The sequence below is a fragment of the Ursus arctos genome, unplaced genomic scaffold (assembly GCF_023065955.2).
Source record: "Ursus arctos isolate Adak ecotype North America unplaced genomic scaffold, UrsArc2.0 scaffold_14, whole genome shotgun sequence".
NCBI lineage: Eukaryota > Metazoa > Chordata > Mammalia > Carnivora > Ursidae > Ursus > Ursus arctos.
The window spans coordinates 9,428,126-9,448,894 of NW_026622808.1; the positions used below are offsets into that span (position 1 = coordinate 9,428,126).

The 20,769-nt window shown below is 48.8% G+C and overlaps 1 protein-coding gene and 4 non-coding genes across 7 annotated transcripts; 2 read left to right on the forward strand and 3 right to left on the reverse strand.

The window, feature by feature from the left end:
- Nucleotides 1-74, reverse strand: TRNAT-AGU (transfer RNA threonine (anticodon AGU)). Its single transcript has one exon. It is a non-coding gene; the product is annotated as a tRNA-Thr (tRNA).
- Nucleotides 75-325: 251 nt separating this feature from the next.
- On the reverse strand, nt 326-407 carry TRNAS-GCU (transfer RNA serine (anticodon GCU)). Its single transcript has one exon. It is a non-coding gene; the product is annotated as a tRNA-Ser (tRNA).
- Nucleotides 408-880: 473 nt separating this feature from the next.
- On the reverse strand, nt 881-952 carry TRNAW-CCA (transfer RNA tryptophan (anticodon CCA)). Its single transcript has one exon. It is a non-coding gene; the product is annotated as a tRNA-Trp (tRNA).
- Nucleotides 953-3,587: 2,635 nt separating this feature from the next.
- On the forward strand, nt 3,588-16,658 carry TMEM107 (transmembrane protein 107). Of its 3 annotated transcripts, none has more exons than XR_008959029.1 (6): nt 3,588-8,809; nt 8,992-9,059; nt 9,164-9,264; nt 9,820-9,916; nt 10,139-10,341; nt 16,476-16,658. XR_008959029.1 is itself a non-coding variant. In XM_026520915.4 (5 exons), the coding sequence occupies exons 1-5, from the start codon at nt 8,723-8,725 to the stop codon at nt 10,206-10,208; spliced, it is 423 nt and encodes a 140-aa protein (XP_026376700.1). In that variant the 5' UTR covers nt 3,588-8,722; the 3' UTR covers nt 10,209-12,878. The 3 variants fall into 3 exon arrangements, 1 of the variants encoding a protein (XP_026376700.1); XR_006411879.3 differs by lacking the exon at nt 16,476-16,658 and adding an exon at nt 11,474-12,878; XM_026520915.4 differs by lacking the exon at nt 16,476-16,658 and having other exon boundaries at nt 10,139-12,878.
- Nucleotides 10,824-10,959, forward strand: LOC113271363 (U8 small nucleolar RNA). The gene has a single exon (XR_003322130.2). It is a non-coding gene; the product is annotated as a U8 small nucleolar RNA (small nucleolar RNA).
- Nucleotides 16,659-20,769: the final 4,111 nt, after the last annotated feature.

Genomic DNA, 20,769 nt, shown 5'->3' on the forward strand with positions numbered 1-20,769 from the left:
AGGCACCGCTGGGATTCGAACCCAGGATCTCCTGTTTACTAGACAGGCGCTTTAACCAACTAAGCCACGGCGCCCACCGCCAAGTTGCCCGCACCTTCTGTCCTTGGCCAGGTCACCTCTCTGGCAGGTGAGTGGATGCCTAGGTGCCACCTAGAACCAAGTTTTGGCCGTCCTGGAAAACGGAGTAGAAGGGACGAAAACCACGGTTGGGGGCGACCGCGGGGTAGCGGGATGATACGGAAACCTAATGAGGGCAAGTAGGAGGTAACGATAAATTTTTGCTTTGAGATGACAAAACTGAATCCCGGTTGCGACAACCGCACGCCGACGAGGATGGGATTCGAACCCACGCGTGCAGAGCACAATGGATTAGCAGTCCATCGCCTTAACCACTCGGCCACCTCGTCCGCGGAGAAGCGGCTTCCGCTCTTCTCTCTGGGGCCTGAACTCGTCCTCCCGCCCGCCGGACCCGCCCACGTGGCGGACGGCAAGCGCCTCCGGAGATCCGACCGGTCCCGCCGACGCGCCTCGCAGGCGGCGGCCAGCTGAGCGACCTTCTTGCCCGCGCGCTGCACACTCTCCCCTCCGCGCCGAGCGACCCGCGGCGCGCGCCAGCCCTCCGGAGCCCTGTCCCCCGCACCCCGCACGCGCTTGCGGGACCCAAATCCGCGCCCACCAGCCCGCGGCATCTGGGCTCCCCGACGGGGCGGCTCGGGACGCGGTGCCAGGGGCGCTCCCCTTCCGGCCCCTGCGAGGTGCTGCTTCGACCTGGGCGCCGACGCTTGAGGGTAGGTGGACAAGCCGGGGAGGGGAATAAATTAAAAAAAAAATAAAAACATTAAAAAAAAGAAGCCCTAGCAGGGAAAAAAAAAAAACGAGCTGACCCCGACGTGATTTGAACACGCAACCTTCTGATCTGGAGTCAGACGCGCTACCGTTGCGCCACGAGGTCGGCCGGCCGGAGGGCTGGACAGGTCTCCCCATGGCCACTTGGCGGCCAGCCGGGGTCCAGGCGACCGAGGCTGAGAGCCGAGAGCCTTCCCGAACTCTTATGTTCCGGCGGCGTGGGGGGTGCACCGTCCCTCCGCCTCCTGCGACTCGCGGGGCCCCCGCCCCCGGCGTCCTGCCCGCGAGCGCCTGGCCCGGAGCTGTCCCCAGGCCCTTCAGAGAGCATAGCCCGGAGGGGACGGACGGACGGACGGGCGGAGCGCGTGGGAGCGCTGCGGGAGCCCCGGGCACAAGCCGGGTGTGAGCCCAGCTCCTGCAGCCTTGCGCCTCCGACTGCGCGTTCCCGCCGTCCGCGGGGCCGACCTGCCCCAGCACTCGCCCCCGCCTCGGAGACTGATTTCATAGTCCAGCGTAGAGCCCCGGCTTCGGTAATTTCGTCGCTCGTTACGGTTCTGGGGAATAATTTACATGCAGTGACATACACAGACCTGAAGTGTGTGTTTTGGCAAGTTTTAACAAATGCAACCCACAACCCATTCAAGGTATAGGAAGGTTCCTCCACCCCCCAGAAAGTTCTTCCCGGCCCCTTCCCAGGGGCAACCGCTGTTCTGATTTCGATCACCACAGACGTCAGTCAGTTTTAGAGCTCCCCAGGTGAGAAGGAGCTGGCAATTCCTAGAGAGGAGTATCAGAAGCTAACAGAGACACACACCCCCCCTTTGCCTCTTGAGGCGTTCAACAGGCCAGCATGGCGAAAGAGGTCATGCTGTGTCTCCGTCCTTTCCTTCCAAGTCAGATGTCTGCGCATTCGGTACACTGGCGCTCCCAGAGTCCTCAGAGACCACAGAGATGCCACAGCTCCCCCCGCCCGCCCCGTCTCTCCCCAGTGACTTTCATTGACGCAGGGCAACATCTTTAAGAGCCTTCTTCTCTCTTGGTTGTCAAGACATTGGTCTGCTGGCTTTCCCTTCTTCGTCCCCAACCCGTGCTCCCCAGTCTATTTCTGTCCTTTAGCCATAGAGCTCTGTCACCACTTTCCCTGGAGTCAGCCATCCGTGTGCCCCGGGCTCTTGAAGCCTGCTCCCACGTCTGGATTCATCTGCCCACACTTGCGGGACACCTTCCCTTGACCCTGTCATCCTTCCCACTCCTTCTGCACTCCCAGCCAGGGGCTAAGCTAGGGCTGGGAGTCTCCTCTTGACTCCCCTCTCCCTCCCTCCCCATTCCCAGTCCCCAAGTCCTATCAATTCCATTTTCCTTCATGATTCTCCTGCTAGCCCTCATTCCCCACTCTCTCTTGCTGGATTATAGTAATAGACCCCTCTCTGATGTCTCTACCTCCAGAATAGCCACAGAGGATCATGTTTTTAAAATGCGAGCTCGATCCCATCCCACTGTGGCTTAAAATCAGTGCCCCATCCGCTTCGAGATTAAGTCCTAAATTATTGGCTGGGTGCGCAAGGCCATGCACTTCTTAAGTGGGCCCTGGAAGCCGGTTGCCAGCCACAGTAGTCGTGTGGTTTGGGCTCGCTATTGAACCTCCTTGCCTCTCCATGTCCCCGCACGGAAAATTGTCAGGAGTGTAATGTAATGGATCACTGGCAGTTTATTTACTAAGATAAAGTGCTCAGAACCTGACTGGTCATGATCGGTTATTATGGTTGTTATTAATATCTGATCCTCGCCTGCTTCTTCAGTCACTGCCTCCTCACCTCCCCCGTGACAGCCACGATGACTCATTTATAGTTCCTTAAACTCACTTTGGTCCCCACTGTCTCGGTGCCACTATCTCTGACTATCCTTCTTTGTCTGGATGACCCTTAACATATGCCCTCAAGACTCAATTCAAAAGCTCCCACCTCCCTACTTCCCCCCCCCCATCTGGGGAGGAGGCTTGTGATGTGTCTCCTGCAGGATAACACTTGAAACACTACTTTTAATTGTTTCCCTCACCACACTCTAAGTTACTCAGGGGAAGGAAATATGTATTCCGAGCACCCCATACAATTCCTGGAGAACAGTGGGTATTCAATAAACATTTGTGAAATTAAGGAGGGATAGCTTTAGCAAAAGCACTAGCGTGAGCAAGAGGCTGCTTTATAGAGGAACAAGACGTGTCTGAGTAGCTGAAGAGCATGGGGTGAGGTGGAAGTTTTTGTTAGAAAGGGAAGTTGGGTCAGTGAATACGGTACTGGGGAATGTGGACTTGATCTCTAGGCTGGGAAAGGTTCTGTAGCCGGTGTGAAGTATTATCAGTCGAGGGTCACCATCCAGAGTATTCTCGGATGTTTTAATCTCCATTTATCCCACCTGTTTCCAAGTTTTAGGAACCAATAGATTATTCCGTCCAGAGCTACATTGCTCAATATGGTAGACACTCAGGTGGCCATTCGATATGGGGCTTTTCAAATCAAGTTCAAATTTAAAAATTCAGTCCCTCAGTCCTGCTAGCCCCATTCCAAGTGTTCGGTAGCCACAGGGAGCTAGCTGGCTACCACATGGGACAGAGACAATATGAAATATTTCCGTCATCATAGAGAGCTCTGTTGGATAGTGCTGATCCAGAGGCTGAAAGCTGGTGGCTTGAGGCTGTTGTATGCTGTATGTTGTTGTCATCAGGTTATTTTTCTCCCTTTTCTTTCTTTCTTTCTTTTTTTCTTTTTTCTTTTTTTTGCCAGTAAGTTCGATACTAACATAACTGGAGTAAGAATCTGGATTTCTGTCCTCTCTCTAAAAAGAACCTAAAACAACAACAACAACAAAACAAAACAGAAAACCCCAAAAAACAACAACCACAAGAAAACTCCCAGAAACCTGGCAACACTGAATTTCTATCTCCTTCTTCAAAACAATTTCCTGAGGCCAAGTAGCTGCTGCCCCACAGAACCACAAAGGATGTTAAATCTACCCGTTCACAGTGATCCTGAAAACAACTACTCGGTCCCTTTTGGAAGATGGTCGGGAATTGACTTATTATTCCGAAAACCGGTAAATAAATGGGGAAAAAGAAATCACACGTGTATCCAGCTTTTCCTGCGTGACCTGTATCTCAGGGGAAACAACCAGTGAATGAAGGCACATTCTTATTTATGGAAGATAACAGGTGACCAACGCAGAACGGAACGATGTAATTAATACAACCCTGCTTTGCATCTCCTCCCGAAATAATGAAGCTAGGCAGCGGGGATCAGTTCAACCAGTCGGTGAAAAACTGATGGGAACTTTATGATGCCTGCCTCAGTGTGACTACGCCTGAATCCATTGCTCAGATTCAACACTGGAAAAAAAAGAGAGAGAGAGAGAAAGAGAGAGAGAGACAAGCAGCCAGGGTGCACCTCCTGATGTGATAGGATAAGAAATACAGGCCAACTCCCTCGCTGTCTATTTACCAGAAAATCGAACGCGAGAGTCATCAACCACCAGATCTAGCAACCAGTTTACAGGAAACACAGGACCTAGAGGAACGTGTGAAATGAGAAGACCAGAGCCCTGCCCACACACGGCCCAGTGTCTCCATCAGAGAAATTGCAAGGAAGGAGAACAAGGCGGAAGAACCCAAGATTAAAAAATAATAATAATAAAATAAAAATAAATAAAAATTTAAGAGACACATCAAACAAGTGCAATGTGTGGACTTCATCGTATGTCTCTAGGATGGATATTGGGCAATCTGAGCTATTTGGTGATGTCTGGGATTTGCTTGACAATAACCTAGCGGGGCTGGGAGGGAGCTGGGAGTCTAGCTGAAACAAGGTTGGCGACGTGTTGGTAATTGTTGGAGCAGAATGGCAGGCTTCGAAGGGGTTCATCCTTCCATTTTCTTTATTTGTGCATATGTTCGGATTTTTCCATGATAAAAACACTTTTTTCCCTGAGCTCTTTTCTGACCAGATCAAATGTTAGGACGTGTGGATTCCAGCCCTGGAGCAAGTGGACCCCGCTTAGGGAAGGACATGCCAGGTCACCAGCAGTACCTCCTCTGGCCACAGGGTGGCTCTAACACTCGCTTTTGTGTGACCTCTGTGGGGCAGGCTTCTGGGAACCAAGGTCATGGAGAGTGACAGGACAGACCTAAATGCCTGCTCACTGTTTATTAATTCATAATGTGAAATGTGACTACCCAGTTCTTAGCCTATTATAAACAGAATGGCCCACACTTCCAGCTGCGGGAGCCCCAAAATCTAGCAGTCATCCTTGACCCCTTCTTTTTTCTCACCCACTCATAGCCCCATGTTTAGCCCTTCTTATCTTTTAATGATCTCTTGATTCCTTACCCTTTGTTCCGCTTTCTTTATTCCATCCTGGTCCAATCTCATTCTGGCCGTCCTGGGATCACTATATACCTTCTTTACAAGCCTGCTACTTAACATCTCAAAATCGATTTCTCCACATTGCAACCAAAGTCACCTTCTAGAATACAGACCTGACCAGGTCCCTCCCCCTGGCTGCAAGGCCCTGCAAGGCCCTGTGTCTGCCCATTCCACCCCACCCTGATTTCTTCTTCACCTTCCGTTACTAGCCTTCAGACATACTAGCTTCCCTTCTGTTCAACGAGCATACTGGCCTCATGCCCACCTAAGGACCTTTGCCCTTGCTGTGCCTCTATCTGGAAAGTTCTTTCCCCACCTCTTCATACGGCTGGCGGACTCCTCCTCTTCATTCTATTTGTTCCGGGACTTTGGAAAATCTTGCAAAAACAGGTCCTGGGTTTTGCTCACTTTCGATGGATGACAGTGTTTCCTTCGTCTGTGAATAGTCAAACTTGATCAACTGTCACTGGGGGAGGTTGGTTCTGAAGGCCTGGGCTTCGCATTCCCAGGAGAAAAGTCTAGTGAGTTATAGGCAGAGAGAGGAGCCCCTCAGTCCTTGTATCTTATCTGTGTGCTCAGAACGTTTTTGCGCTCGCTCTGCTGTGCTTTCCATGGCAGAGAGCGCGTGGAGCCCAGCTCTCATTGTACTCAGGATGTCACCACTGTCACTTGTTTTGAGGGTCTCCTGCTGATGAGGGTCACCTCCAGGGAGAGAAGCAGTTGCACTTTGCCTGTCCCTCTTGAGATGAAGACAGTTTGCCTGTCTCTCCTGAGGTGGGGGAGGTTTGAAAATATTTTCAGAACTTGATAACAGTTCAACAGTTGAAGTGAGAACCTCCCCTACACACCTGAGAGCTCAGAAACCTGTGTGGGTAATATTTGGTTACCATCCAATATTTCTGGAGTAAACAGATACGGAGACTTGGCTGAATCTCACTCTTTATGCAAATAATTCCTCTGAAAAGTCTAAATGACTGCATTTTTTATTTTATGGGTTTCGGTGACCACATCGTCTCCTTTATGAGATTAAGGCTGTACTGCCCTTTAAAGAGGTGGTTTTAATGTCACAGCATAGTTTCAATATAGAGGAGTTTAACATGTAGGGACCATCAATCCCAGAAATCATTCCTTCTTTTTATAAAGCAATTTAATGTCTCAATGATATTATAGAAGAGCCAGAAGGAAACCTTAGAAAGGGTTATCATATAAAACTTTTTATTTATTTTTATTATATTATGTTAGTCACCATACAGTACATCCCTAGTTTTTGATAAAACTTTTTACTTTAAATAATCTGGTTTACTGAAAAGTTGCAAAAGTAATAAAGAGAGGGGCACCTGGCTGGCTCAGTCCATAGAGCACGTGACTGTTGATCTGTGGTCGTGAGTTCAAGCCCCAAGTTGGATGTAGAGCTTACTTAAAAAATATACATATATATATAAGGTGCGCCTGGGTGGCTCAGTTGGTTAAGTGTCTGACTCTTGGTTTCAGCTCTGGTCGTGATCTCATGGCTCACGGTCTCTGGATTGTGAAATCTGGCCCCTGTTGGCTCCGTGCTCAGTGGAGAGTCTGCTTGAGATTCTCTCTCTCCCTCTCCTTTTGAGATTATATATATATATATCTCTCTCTCTCTCTCTCAGAGAATTCCCATGTGCCTTCGAGACCATGTTTGCTCTATCATTGCTGCTCTGTCTCTACAGAAACACACATATTTTTCTAAACCATTCGACAGTAAATTGCAGACCTAATGCTCCTTTACCCCTAAAATAGTGTTTATTTTCTAGCAAGGACATTCTCTTCCACAAAGGCAGTAGAATTATCAAAAATCAGGAAATTAACACGGATAATAGTGATATCTAAACTAGAGACCCTATTCCAATTTGCCAGTTGTTCCACTGATGTCCTTCGAAATAAAAGAAAGTGTTTGGGTTTTGTTTTTTTTCTGGTCCAAGATCCATGATATTTCTCAAGTCCAATTTGTCACATCTTTTAAATCTCCCTATATCTGGATGAGCTCTTCAGTCTTTGTCTTTCATGACCTTGAACAAACACCTCCTGCCTATCTCTTTGAGTTCTGAATTTTTTTACCCTCTAGTTTAGAAAAGGGAAATCTATTACATTGGGGTCCTCAAATAGAGATATGTGTTTCCTCCCAATTTTGACATTTCCTACAACAAAGTTGAAGAATAAATGACTCATTTTTCAAAGGGCCTTTCCTTGATCTCTTATTCTAGCATTTCACTTTTAAAAATGTATTTATAGCACCTCTTACCCTGCGGATTTAGGATTTGTTTGCATGTTTGTAGTCCATCTCGATCTCCCTGAGAAGAATATAAACTCCAGGAAGGTAGAGCCTTCTGTCTGTTTCAAGAACAAGAGCTCAGCACTTGCTAGCTGGTCAATGAATATTTGTGGAATGAATTTAGAAATCAGAAATGCCCCCCCCCGGGGGGGTGGTGTTTAGCTTAGACCGGCTTAAAAGCACTGGGGTGGAGAGGAGGAAGAGAGATGATCTGCTAAATGCGATGGGGAGGTCCTGGGGACGCTGCGACCTGAGCAGGAGCAGTGAGGTCCGGGCACGAACTGTCTATTCTGCAAGGATCCCAGCTGAGAGCCCAAGGTCAGTGAGGACGCTGATAGTAAGAGGTTCTTGGACTGCAGCTGGGCAAAGTCGGGTGCCCACACCTTGGAGAGATAAGGAATCTGAGCACAGTCTGCATCGCCGCCCGCTCCTTGACTCGCAGGGCAGCAGGGCTCCGTGCCCTTCCGCCAGGTCACCCACTCCTTTTCCCCAAAAGCACCTCTCATCCACGTAGAGAGCTGGCCATTTTCTGCTCTCTGCGATTCCCTTGCCAAGCCGAGCAAAAGCGTCTGGGGACTCGGGTGGGGGGGGGGGGTCGGGTCAGAGAACCAAAGAGGGTTCCGGTCCGGGGTCCTCGGATAATCAGGGACTCCGTGACCATCTAGTAAGTGACGTCCGGACAATACAGGGACATCCACGTCTCGGCGTTTCGTTCCCGCGTCTGCTCGGGCCCAGGGCAGTGGGGAGCCACAGGGAGGCAAAGGAGCGAGAGAGAGTGCCTTAGGCCCGGCAGCGCCCTAAGACCGGCGTGGCGGGGACAGCGGTCTCCGGCGAGGACCTCGGGCGGAGGGCCCTCCCAGGCTACGCAGCGGTGACCGAGAGCCAGACCGCACCCCTTGCGGCCGACCCCCAACTTGCCCCAGCGCGGAAGGGTGCCGCCGCTCGAGAATTGAGTGCCCTCGCGAGATTTCCCGAGATCCGGCCGCTGCGCCCGCTGACGCCGTTGCCAAGGCAACTGGGCGGCGCCAGCACGAGCGGGAAGGAGGCGTCCGTCGAATTTTTGCGTGCCAGCCTGGAAGACTTGAGGAGTGGCCCTTCCTGAGCTTCCAGCCCCGCAGAGCGCAGCCTCCGCTCCAATCGGTACCCCTGCCCCACGGGGGCCATGGGCCGGATCTCGGGGCTCGTGCCCTCTCGGTTCCTGACGCTCCTGGCGCATCTAGTGGTCGTCATCACCTTGTTCTGGTCCCGGGTAAGACCACGGCCACCCCCCCTCCCGCCCGCAACCCCATTCCCACCTTGGGGTGCTCCCAGCCCCTCCGTGCCCATTCCCCAGGACCTTACGTGGGCGGGTCCTCCCATCCCCCTCTGACCCCAGTGCTGCCCCGCAGCCCGCCCCTCTTTCACTTTCTTCCTTTCTGCCCTGCTCCCCAGGACAGCAACATCCAGGCCTGCCTGCCTCTCACGTTCACCCCGGAGGAGTATGAGAAGCAGGACATTCAGTGAGCATTCGGGGGGCAGGGTGGTTAGAAGTCAGCAATACCGGGAGTGGAGGAGGGTTTGAAGAAGTCCAGGAGGTCTGAGCCAGTCCCCTTCCTCTCTGCAGACTGGTGGTAGCGCTCTCTGTCACCCTCGGCCTCTTTGCAGTGGAGCTGGCGGGTTTCTTCTCGGGAGTTTCCATGTTCAACAGCACCCAGAGCCTCATCTGTATCCTTTTACGCACGGCCCATTTCCATCCCGACTCCCTCCAGCCACCTAACTCAGCCTTTCTGGCACAATGGTGTGTGCTCTGGCGGGGGCAAACAGTCTCTCCAGTTGATAGATCTTCTTAGACAATGTGGAAGATTTAATAGGATTTTCAATCGTTTGTTAAGCTCCCGCCATGCACCACGCACTGGAGATCCCAAATGGGAGTAAAACACAGTTTTCCACCTTGAGCTAGCAGTGTATCAAGTCACTGTGCGCATTCTTGTGTGCCTGGGGTAGATGGGGAGCCTACTCTGGGACCTGAAGGGTCCAGGCTAGCCCCTAGATACCGGGTTGGGGTAGCCTGGGATCCCAGCTGTGCAGGCCCAGCTCTGGTCTCTGTTCACATGGCTGTCCTAAAACTCAGAAGTCAGGGCTGTAGGCTCTGGCCTTTGCAGTGTGGTGAGGGAGCAAGGGGTGACCCTGAGTGCGGACGCCAGTCCCAGCAACGGCTTTTTCTGGCTCATAACTACCTATTGAACCAAAGGCTTTCCTTGACTCTGGTGCATTCCCAAGCCATTGGGGCTCATTGTAGTGCATCCGTGGCCCTGTCCTTTTTCATATTCGAGCGTTGGGAGTGCACCACGTACTGGTACATTTTTGTCTTCTGCAGGTATGGTAGCACCCAATGTTTGGGGATGGGGGAGGAAGGTTTACTCAATCTGAAGGTTTCCCCCACCCAGGCCTTTACTCCCCGTAGGAGATAGAAGATCCACTCAACATCCTGTAGTCTCTTGAAGTTCCCCCTCCTGCACTTTTGGGGTGGAGTCTCTGGTTTGGGGGCTTGGGGATTTTTTTTGGAAGGAGCCTTGAACCCACCGCCTACTGTCCGCAGTGCCCTCCCAGCTATCACCGAAATGGCATTATTCGTCAGCGTCTTTGGGCTGAAAAAGAAACCTTTCTGATACCTTCATGACGGGAGCATAGGATTGAAGATTGGACGAGCAAGGGACTATTCACCATTCCCGACACGAGAAAGGCTGTCTTCAGCCCTCCCCCTAACTGCATTTGGTGGAGGATGTCGGAGTTCGTGTTAGGGTAATTATCACTTGAATCTGGGATGATCAACGTTTTATTTAGTGCTTTGTAATTAAAATATATTTTAGAGTAAGATCAAGACTTACAAAACTTTTAGGGGAGAATTGGGGTGGCCAAACTACTAAAGAAACGGAAGGCTGATTTCCAGCCTTGCAGTCTGTAAGATCATATGTTTCGCTTTTATTTTGGTTATTACGGTAGAGTCTGGCGGAAGGGAGTGGGCGGGGATATGTAAATAACAAGTGCTGTCTGCTGTTAGGGTGCCAAGCTCGTGAGTGGAGCATTCTGGGAGGGCTTAGTTTATCTTTTTTTTGGCAGCCAAATGGGGAAAAATGCTTTTTAATACTGCAAATACATGTAGCAATAGAAATGGAAGACCCTAGATAACTCCAGGTTGCTGGGGCTACCGCGTTATACACTTCACCCTAGACGTAAGCGGCATCCTTTGCTTTGAGTAAGGAATGCGCCCAATTACGGTTTTATCGTCAGGTAGGATAATCCTTACCTGTTCCTCCTTTCGGAGGGCAGATCGGAACATGATGATCGGAGCTCGCATGATTCGTGATTAGCGTTTCTGCGTGGCCAGGACTTGCAACACCCTGGTCGCTCCTGTCTGAGTCTTCCTGACGATCATCCCTTTTTATGTACGTGGAAACGGGCAGTTCTCAGAACTCAGTTATCGTGTTTGGTCCTTTTTAGTGATAAGGGTTGTTTGTTGGTTGTGTGCTTTGGGGTTTTAAGTGTGGGGTGTTGCCGATGGTGTTGAATGTCTGTGGAGGGCGGCTCTATCATTTGTTAGGGATTTTCATCTTTCCAGGAACATCGATCAGAAATAGCTGTCTGGTTTGCTGCGTGTTTCTGAGCTCCAGTCTCTCGGTTAATTGTAAAAAAGCAATATGTGAAAAGACCTCTTGCTCAGAAAGCTGGGCTCAGCTTTCGCGGTGGTGGGGTTAGGGGTCTGGTGAGCAGGGACATGCTCAGAAGGAAGTTACTGAAATACACTGGTGGGCATTGTGCAGAGGCGCTAGCGGAGTCTGATGGGCTGCCCCGTCCTTACAAGAGGGTTCTCATGGTCTTATTTCCTGGCAAAGGTTCAGTGTATGTTCAGGAAGGTTCTGTCTGTATTTTCCAGTCCTGAATGCCGGAACCCAGGCCATCCTAAATAAGAAGAAGGCATCCCGAGTGGTGCCTCACAGACCTAGAACCTTTCCCTACACGCCTGTCCCTTCTGGCAGTCCTTCCTCCTGAGCGTGAATTCAATAAATACTTACCGCAACGCACTGTGGTAGGTACCGAGGAAATAGTGGTGAATATGATCCGTGCTCAGCCTCAACCATCACGGATACTGTGGCTCTTGCAGAGGAACACCTTCCCCCTACTCCCAGAGAAACTGAATAGCACATGTGGTGAGTGCTACAAGGGTTGCAGGTGCTCTGGAGTGGGGATTGCTTTGCCCAAGGTGACAGGCTGCTGCTCCTGGAGGAGCAGTGTGAGTGAGGACCTGGAGTGTGGCCTGAGCAGAGAGGTCGGCGGCAGGTTGTGCTGGAGGCAAGGAAGGTGGACATTGCGGGCTGTGCTTACAGGCTGATCAGGAAGGTCACATCCCGCGGCAGTCTAGCTGTCACCCGCACCCACTGGTGGGCTCCGATTTGCAGAAGCCGACTTTGTGTTTTTCAGAAACATTGTGGGCTAGTTGCACCGCAGCTATTATCAGAAATTCTGTAAACTCACAAATAAATTATATTTAAAAACAGAGGTAGTACTCATTTAAATAAAATAAAAACCTAGAGGTAATACTCAGAACTCATTACTTCCTGATTATTTTTTTCCTGTTTATTTAGTTTGTAGGAATTTTATTTATTTTTATTGAGTATAGTTGACACACAGTGTCCCATTAGTTTCAAGTTCCTGATTATTTTCGACATTTTACTATTATGTGCTCTCAAGCTTATTTACATTTACTGTATCTGTATAGTGGAAGTTCTATCTAAAGATGGGCTACTACTTGTGTTTCTCTTCCAAACTCACAGAGACAGCAAGCTGGTATTTTGAATTTGGTCCTGGTAGGAGTATTTACACCACAGAAATTGGCAAATGCTACTTATCGGGCTTTGTTGATTGTCTGGCTTTAAGAAGATGATGGGGAAAATGTTAATAATGCAGGTTAAATTTTAAAATGTCGTGTCTGTTACATTGTGAATAGCACACAAAATGGAGGAAATATTCCCCCCAGATGTTGAAAACTATTGTCAGATTCAGCAAAGAAGTTCGTCAAGTCATTGAGGGACGAGGGAAGTCTCAACATATCCCCAATGTTTCATTTTTTTCTTAACTCAAAAAATGTAAATAAAAATATGAACCAACATTCGTACTGGAGATACCCCTGGACTTGGGACACAGCTCCATCTATGAAGTCATGAAGACAGGAGTGGAATTTACAATAAAGACTATTGTATGTTTTCTTAATATCTGTAAATTCTGTGTTGCACATCCTTTGAATCAGTAAGATTTATAATAAACTTACGTCCATACATAAACGCATACTATTTTTGGAGAACTGGTGGTGGGTTTTGTTTTTTCCCCCAATATTTTATTTATTTGAGAGAGCGAGAGTGCGTGCAAGAGTACAAGCCGGGGAGCAGCAGAGGCAGAGGGAGAAGCAGGCTCCCCACTGAGCAGGGAGCCTGATGCGGGGCTCCATCCCAGGATCCCGAGATCATGACCTGAGCCGAAGGCTGACACCTTACCAACTGAGCCCCTGGGTAGCTGGTTGAACATCTATCAGCATCTGCTGCCCCTGCCATCCCAAGAAACTGTTCATCACTAATCCTTGTTTCTAAATCCAGAGGGCACTTCTCAGACTTTGGCTTGAACTCTTTTCAATAAATAATATGTCGACCACTCCTGTCTTTTGAATTTTTTTCTCCTTTGGCCTCTGAAAACCAGTTCCCCTGGTTCACCTCCCACTATTCTGGATGCTTCTTCTTAGGCTCATTTAATACTGACTGCGTACCTACAGTCGGTCAGTCGCTGGGGACCTGCTACTGGGTTGCTTCCCTTCCTTACCCCTTACCTGTTGCCAATCACTGCACCCGCCTCTTGTCCTCAGACACCATCGAGCCGCTGCTTGTTTCCAAGCATACGCTCTGTTCTGTGAGCCCTAGTCCAGGGCAAAGACCATGGGCGCAAGCTGTGGAGCACATCCGGGGTTCAAAGTGTCCCTCCCCTTCTTGGCTGTGTGACTGGCAACAGGCCACTTAACCTCTCTGTGCTTAACCTCCTTCACCCACACTCCAGAAGTAGGTACTACAAGCACTTCAACTGTCCGTCTCTTAGTCCACACCAGAGGCTTTGCCGATTAGCATCAGAAATAGGTTTTCAGGGGCGCCTGGGTGGCACTGTGGTTAAGCGTCTGCCTTCAGCTCAGGGCATGATCCTGGCGTTGCAGGATCGAGCCCCACATCAGGCTCTTCCGCTATGAGCCTGCTTCTTCCTCTCCCACTCCCCCTGCTTGTGTTCCCTCTCTCGCTGGCTGTCTCTATCTCTGTCAAATAAATAAGTAAAATCTTAAAAAAAAAAAAAAATAGGTTCTCATTTTACTGCGAAGTTAGTGGCTCATGAGCCAGGATAAGCCAGTCACGGAAGACAAATACTCCTTGGTTCTACTTATGTGAGGTACCAAGCATAGTCAGAGTCATACAGACGGAAAGTAGGATGGTGGATGCCAGGGGCTGAGGGGACGGGGGTGAGGAGTTGTTGACGGGGTGGAGTGTTGCAGTTTTGCAAGACGAAAAGAGTTCTGGGATTGCTTGTAAAACAGCATGAATGTACTTAACACTACTGAGTTGTACACTTAAAAGTGGTTAGGATGGTAAATTTTGTTACGTATTTCTGACAGTTTAAAAGTTAAATAGATGATTTGGGCGCCTGGGTGACTCAGTGAAGCATCTGCCTTCGGCTCAGGTCGTGATCCCAGGGACCTGGAATCGAGTCCTGCATCAGCGGCGGAGTGGGGGGGGTCCCTGCTCAGCGGGGAGTCTGCTTCTCCCTCTGCTGCTCCCCCTGCTTGTGCTCTCTCTCTCTGACAAATAAATAAAGTCTTTGGGAAAAAATAGAAATTAAATAAATTTAAAAATAGAAAACAGTGGGGGAAAGAATTAGTCAGTAAAGGTTATTAGAAAATTGAGTAGCCATCTGGGGAAAAATATGGATCAATACCTTACACCAGTATTACGAATAGATCAAAGGTGACAGTGTAAAAAACTACAAGCATAAAAGGACTGAAAGAAAACTTGACATTTTTAACCTTTTATGTTGACTAATTTCAGACCTACAGAAAAGTTGCAAAATGGTACAAATCTCTTGTATAGCCTCTCCTCCCCTCCCCGCCCCCCCCCCCCCGCCACCTCCCCGCTCTTCCAAATGTTAACGTCTTGCGTGGCCGAGTCATGATTATGGAAACCAGGATGTTAGCATTGATGCCATACTATGACCTCATCGACAGCTCTGATTTGAATTTTGCCAGCTTTCCCACTAATTCCCCTTTTCTGCCGCAGCCTGTAATTCAGGATTTCACATCGCAGTTACTTGTCACTCTTAGGCTTTTCAACCTGAGACCAGCCCTCGGTTCCTTTTTTTCTGCCGTTCACCATCGTGACACATTTGGAGAGTCCTGGTGAGTGGTTTTGCAGAATGTCTCTCCATTTGGATTTGTGCAGGGTTTTCTCATAGTCAGATTGAGGGTATGCATTTTTGGCAAGAATACCACAGCAGTAAATAGTTTGGCATCAAGCGGACATTTCTGAGTATGAAAACAAAACACAGGGGCGCCTGGGTGGCACAGCGGTTAAGCGTCTGCCTTCGGCTCAGGGCATGATCCTGGCGTTCTGGGATCGAGCCCCACATCAGGCTCCTCCGCTATGAGCCTGCTTCTTCCTCTCCCACTCCCCCTGCTTGTGTTTCCTCTCTCGCTTGCTGTCTCTATCTCTGTCAAATAAATAAAATCTTAAAAAAAAAAAAAAGAAGAAGGTATTCCTTCAAAAAAAAAAAAAAGAAAAAAGAAAAAGAAAACAAAACACAGAAGTCCTAAAAGAAAATCCTGATGCATTTAAATGTGTATTAAAAAGGCAAAGAGTATGCATGGTAAAAAAAAATCATAAGCAAAAGCTAACATAAATGACAATCTAGAGAACAATATAGTTATAATTCAATTGCAGGGAAAGGGCTAATTTTGAAACATGAAAATCTACAAATCTATAAGAAATATACCAATGGTCCAATAATAAAGGTACAGAAAAATTGCATGGATATTTCACAGGAAAGGAAATGTAAAGAACTCTCAAATACATGAAAAGATGCCTAACCTCTAAAAGAAATGCAAATCATGTTTAACTTAATTTGTAACCCCCAAAAAGTTTCATTAAGAGTTGAAGAGGGTACGGGTTTAAGGAAACAGGCCTCACCTCTTTATTGGTGGGAGTAAAAATGGGTAACACACCCACAAAGCGCAGTTTGGCAATAGCCACAAAAATCAGAAAGCAATCAAAATCACAAATACTCATACCCTTTTGGCCTAGGATTTTCACTACTAGGAACTAGGCCTGCATATTTGCACATAGGTGAAATGGGAACATGCAGATTATTCTTTGCAGCTTTGCTTGAGTTGGCAAAAGTATGTCTGTCAACAGGAGATTGGTGGAATTACATTGTAGCCTTAACACGAGGCAGCCAGGAAAGAAACAATCTCCGAGAGGGGTCCTGTCCCACCCCGGCTCAGTGGGAGGGTCATGGGACTCTTGACCTCAGGGTCATGACTTTGAGACCCACATGGGGTGCAGAATTTACTTAAATAAATAAAAAACTTAAAAAAACCCAACTCTATATGTTAAGTGACAAAAGGACCTTGTGGCACGGTTCCTATGATTCACTTCCATTTGGGTAAAAAGCGGAGACCATGAGCCCTGCCCATGTCTGGAAGAAGGTCACAGTAACTGGGAAGATTGGGGTTGAGGACAGAAGCTGGAGGGCAGGGAGACAGGGCAGGAGGGGAGATGTTCTCCAGGTGCTCTTTTGAACTTGCGGAATCTTGAAGCACACACATTATCTAAAAAGACGAAACTGTCACCTTTTTAAAGAATGTGAGCCCGCAGCTGCTGATGTTCCCTGTCTGGAGATGAAGCTAAGTCAGAGTCCCGCAACGCTCAGCAAGGGAGAAGCAGACCCCCGATGACAGCACGTGAATGCCTGTTTCCTGCTATTTCCAGTGAAGTTGTAGCACGAGACCCCCGGATTCTCCTTCTTGGTTGAAATCTGTTTGAGCTTGTTGGCAAGTGTCTTCATTGTTACTTCCGTCAAAGAGCGCGATGTTTTCGGTAGTTTTTATTTTTTTCAGGTTACGGAGGTCTAACTGACAAAAACCCTGTGTTTTGATGATCTTTCTTGTGTATTATTACAGCTCCTGGTGCCAGCAGAGTGGAAAGAAGGAAGCCTCATCTCACTGGAGAGGAACAGAAGGCCCAACGAGAAAGCCATTAACTTCACAAAGAAACAGAGACCTGGGGCTAGAACCCAAGTCTCCTGACGGTCAGGCCGAATCAGCTGGCTCGGTGGGTACAGCCTGCAACAATTGATCTGGGGGTTGTGAGTTCGAGCCCCATGGTGGGTGTGAGATTACTTAAAAAAAAAAAAAAAAAAAAAGCCAATAAGGCCTCATTGAGCATCTTCTACCTGCCAGGCTCTGGACATGGTGTGTGTGAGGTTCCTCACAGTCTGGAGCCCCCCCTGCTGCCCCCAACACATGCAGAGCTAATAACTAGAGGGTTGCAGTCAGGATTTGGGACCAGGAGGCCTCCCAGGTCCAGAAGACTGTGATCTGCCTTCATCTTGTCTTACCCGCACCGGGCTTGGGCACCCGGCTTTCCCACCACGCATGCCCACACTACTCTGTCCTCCGGCTGGGACAGGAGCTGGCTCCCCAGCCACACTGGTCCCAATGCCCAGGGCTTCACCAGCCCAAACAGGGCTGTCCTTCCAGGAACAGTGGACACACAGGCCCTGCCCGAACCCGCTCCCCCGGAACAGGTGCCTAGGCACTCGCCATTCGCAATCCATCTGCCCGCTCTGCTGGGTTGGCATTTACAACACTCGTCACCGAAACCGTAGTCCCCTGTCATTCATTATTCATTCGCCGGCCTTGTTTGCCTTGGATCTGGCACTATGCTTGGCCCTTGGGCGGGGAGAACAGATTAAAAAGGCACCACATTATGTATGTTTCATGCAAAAAAAAACTTTTTTAAAAAGGTATTCTATATGTGGAAGGAAGTTGATTAACCAACTTACAAAGACTCTGTCAAGGCATTTCTCTGCACCTAGCTTTCCCCCAAATGTAAAATCAAGACAGTACCCACCTCATAGGATTGTCCCGAGAGATGGTTGATCATGGGGACTGTCTACAACCGCATTCCTAAGAGCACTGTTATAGGAGCAAAAGAATTGGAAACAACCTAAAAGTCAGTCTTTGAAGGACTAAACTGTGGTGAGCTTTCTGGCTAAATATGGAAGATTGGCCACGAGCATTTCTCTTCCCTCCCTTCCAAAAGTGAAGTATATAACAGGAGAGGAGTCAAAGATAGATACATCAACAAGGACCAAGAGACCAGAGAGACAGCAGTGGACAGGAGATTTCAACAGTGGCTAAAGGGGGGGGGGGAGTGGCAGGGCAAGCAAGGGCAGGGGGAGTCAGGACGTGACATCCGAAGATCCTGGAGGTCACCAGATCCCCAGTCAAGGCCTGGCTGAAGCCAGGCGATGGCTGAGAGCCCAGATTTCAAAGTGTTGAGATCCTTGGTGCTCCCTCACCTCTCACATCAGAGTCGCACACACCATCCCCCACATCCCGATTTTCAGGGAGGCTTTGGACTTGGGGACAGCAAGAGCAGTAGACATGAGGCTTGAGGCTACAAACAGGAGCTCCCAGCCTGCTCCAGATTCTGCTCCCTCCACAAACAATGAGGGTGGGGATGGAGAATGGAGGATGCTTCTCTCAAAAAACTGAACAGTCCCAGAGAAAGCCTACCACCTATCAATTGACATTTCGGAGTCCCCGTGAAAAGGCTTCCACTGTCCTGCAGGAAGGCCAAAGGTCAATGAATGCTCCCCCATCACACACACACATCTTCCAATCAGCCTCTTGGTGGCTCCCAATTAAAGCCAAGGACCAGCAGACATTTGAGGAAGGCCTGCAAAATGAGAAAGAGAATCCTCGTGTTAAAAAAGCAATTTAAAAAAACCCCCAAAACTGAAAGGGGGCCACCTGGGTGGCTCAGTCAGTTAAGGGTCCAACTCTTGATTTCAACTCAGGTCATCTCTGGGTCTTGAGAAAGAGCCTCGAGCAGGGACAAGGAGGTCTCCCTCAGACTCTGACCCTCCCCCCACCCCCGCTGGTACTCTCTCTTTCTCAAAAACAATAAAAATAAAAACAAACTGGAAGAGACAGAGATAGATACGGCATGGGGATGGGGGCACAAGAAAAAGAAAATAGCCTATAATTGGAAAGCTAAAAAAAAAAAAAAAAGGGAAGGGGTTTTGATGCATATAGTCTGTGAGCATTTGTGTTTTTAAAAAGAAAAAGGAAGCATCTATGTCTTTTTGTCTCTGCATGAACTAGTCTGGAAGGTTTACAAGACTGGAGACAGCAGCTGTGTCGAATAGGGGTCTGCAGCAGCTCAGAAAGAGGGTTTGGCTGTGCATTCTTGTGTACCTTTGAATTCTGATTTTTGATTGTGTTACCTATTACCGAGTTTAAAATCTAATGCTGAATAATAAAAATATAATTATTATTGTCAGAGAGCTAAGAAAGAAATTGCATTTTGGGGAATGAAAAAAATAAATATCACAAAAACCTCCCCCCCACACCCAAAAAGGAGAGTACACAAAACCTTCCAGGGCATAGAACAAAAAGACAGATGAGTTGGGGGGGTGGCCAAGGGAACCTCAGCTTTATGTCTAATGTTTTAATTTTTTTTTTTTAAGATTTTATTTATTTGACAGAGATAGAGACAGCCAGCGACAGAGGGAACACAAGCAGGGGGAGTGGGAGAGGAAGAAGCAGGCTCATAGCGGAGGAGCCTGATGTGGGGCTCGATCCCAGAACACCGGGATCACGCCCTGATCCAAAGGCAGACGCTTAACCGCTTAACCGCTGTGCCACCCAGGCGCCCCCTAATGTTTTAATTTTTTACAAGGAGAATATAGTCATATTAGTGTGTAATTAAAAAATGCAGCACATGTGGAAATCCCCGTGAAGCCCAGACCTTGAGGTAGGCTCCTGGGAGTTTCCTTTCCTTCCAGGAGCCCAGGGCTGGGCAGGCAGCCCCCAAGCCTTCCAGGACTAGAGGGCTCAGGCAGAGGTCACAGGGATCACAGGCCTTGATAGCTGATTGGGATAGAGGTGGGGTGAGCCCCTGGGTCGCTGTTCCAGGCGGCATTCCCAAGGGCTCGCTCCTTTTGCTCCTAATTATAAGGCCTTGTACTTATAAGCATTGAGGGAAACACAAGGTTTCTGAAATTAATCACTATGTGGTCTTGTTTGACTCATGGATGGAAGGAGTTTGTGAGTCAGTGTGGGAATGACCCAGCCCCGTTCCATTCCAACGTCTAAATCTGCTGTTGTTAGAAGAGGACAACATAAGAGAAAATGTTTATTAAAGTTTTTATCCTGGGCCGCCTATGTCAGAGTCACCAGAGGAACCTGTTAGAAATGACCTTGGGCCCCCTCCCACATCTTTTGAATGAGTCTTGGCAGTGGGGCCCAGAGATTCGGCTGCCAAACCCTGAAGCAGGCAAATATAGAAGCCACTGTCTCCGTAAAGATATTACTCTACCTTTCTTTAGTTCAACTTCTATTTTGGGTCTTCATTCTACTGCTTGCAGAAAACATTCCCTTATCCGTTTCCAGGTGAACTCCGTCATCCCACACCATTCCCTTCTCTTGCCTCCACCATTGATCTAAATTTGGGGAGTCCCTTAGCACTGAGGCATAGGGGGTTGGTAGGGAGAGTCCTCCCTCTAAGATAAATCCTCCTGGGTTCCCACCTCCATGGATCAGACATGTCCTTATTTCTACCCTCCTGCGGCTGCCCCCTAGGACCTAAAAGCGATGTGCCAGCTTTCCAAGCCACACACCGTGGCCTTGACTCCCCAGATGTATTCTGGGTTCTGTCCCTCCCATGTCTTCTGGACTTGGCCATGGGGAAAAATGAAAATCACTCCAAAAACAATGTCTAACATCTTGTCTGGTCCTCCACTAGCTTCTCTCTAGCTAGCTCAGGGTAGCAGGGCTGGTGGGGGTGGGGCCTCCTCCTGTTTCTACCTCCTTCCCCAACTTAGACCCAGACACTACAGCTTTTGAACTTAAAAGCCTGGAATTTG

Excerpts from the sequence above, each read along its gene's own strand:
- TMEM107 (XM_026520915.4), top strand. The coding sequence starts at position 8,723 with ATGGGCCGGATCTCGGGGCTCGTGCCCTCTCGGTTCCTGACGCTCCTG. Across the intron at positions 9,265-9,819 it reads CAGCACCCAGAGCCTCATCT|CCATTGGGGCTCATTGTAGT; the intron begins GTATCCTTTTAC and ends TGCATTCCCAAG. Across the intron at positions 9,917-10,138 it reads TACATTTTTGTCTTCTGCAG|TGCCCTCCCAGCTATCACCG; the intron begins GTATGGTAGCAC and ends TACTGTCCGCAG.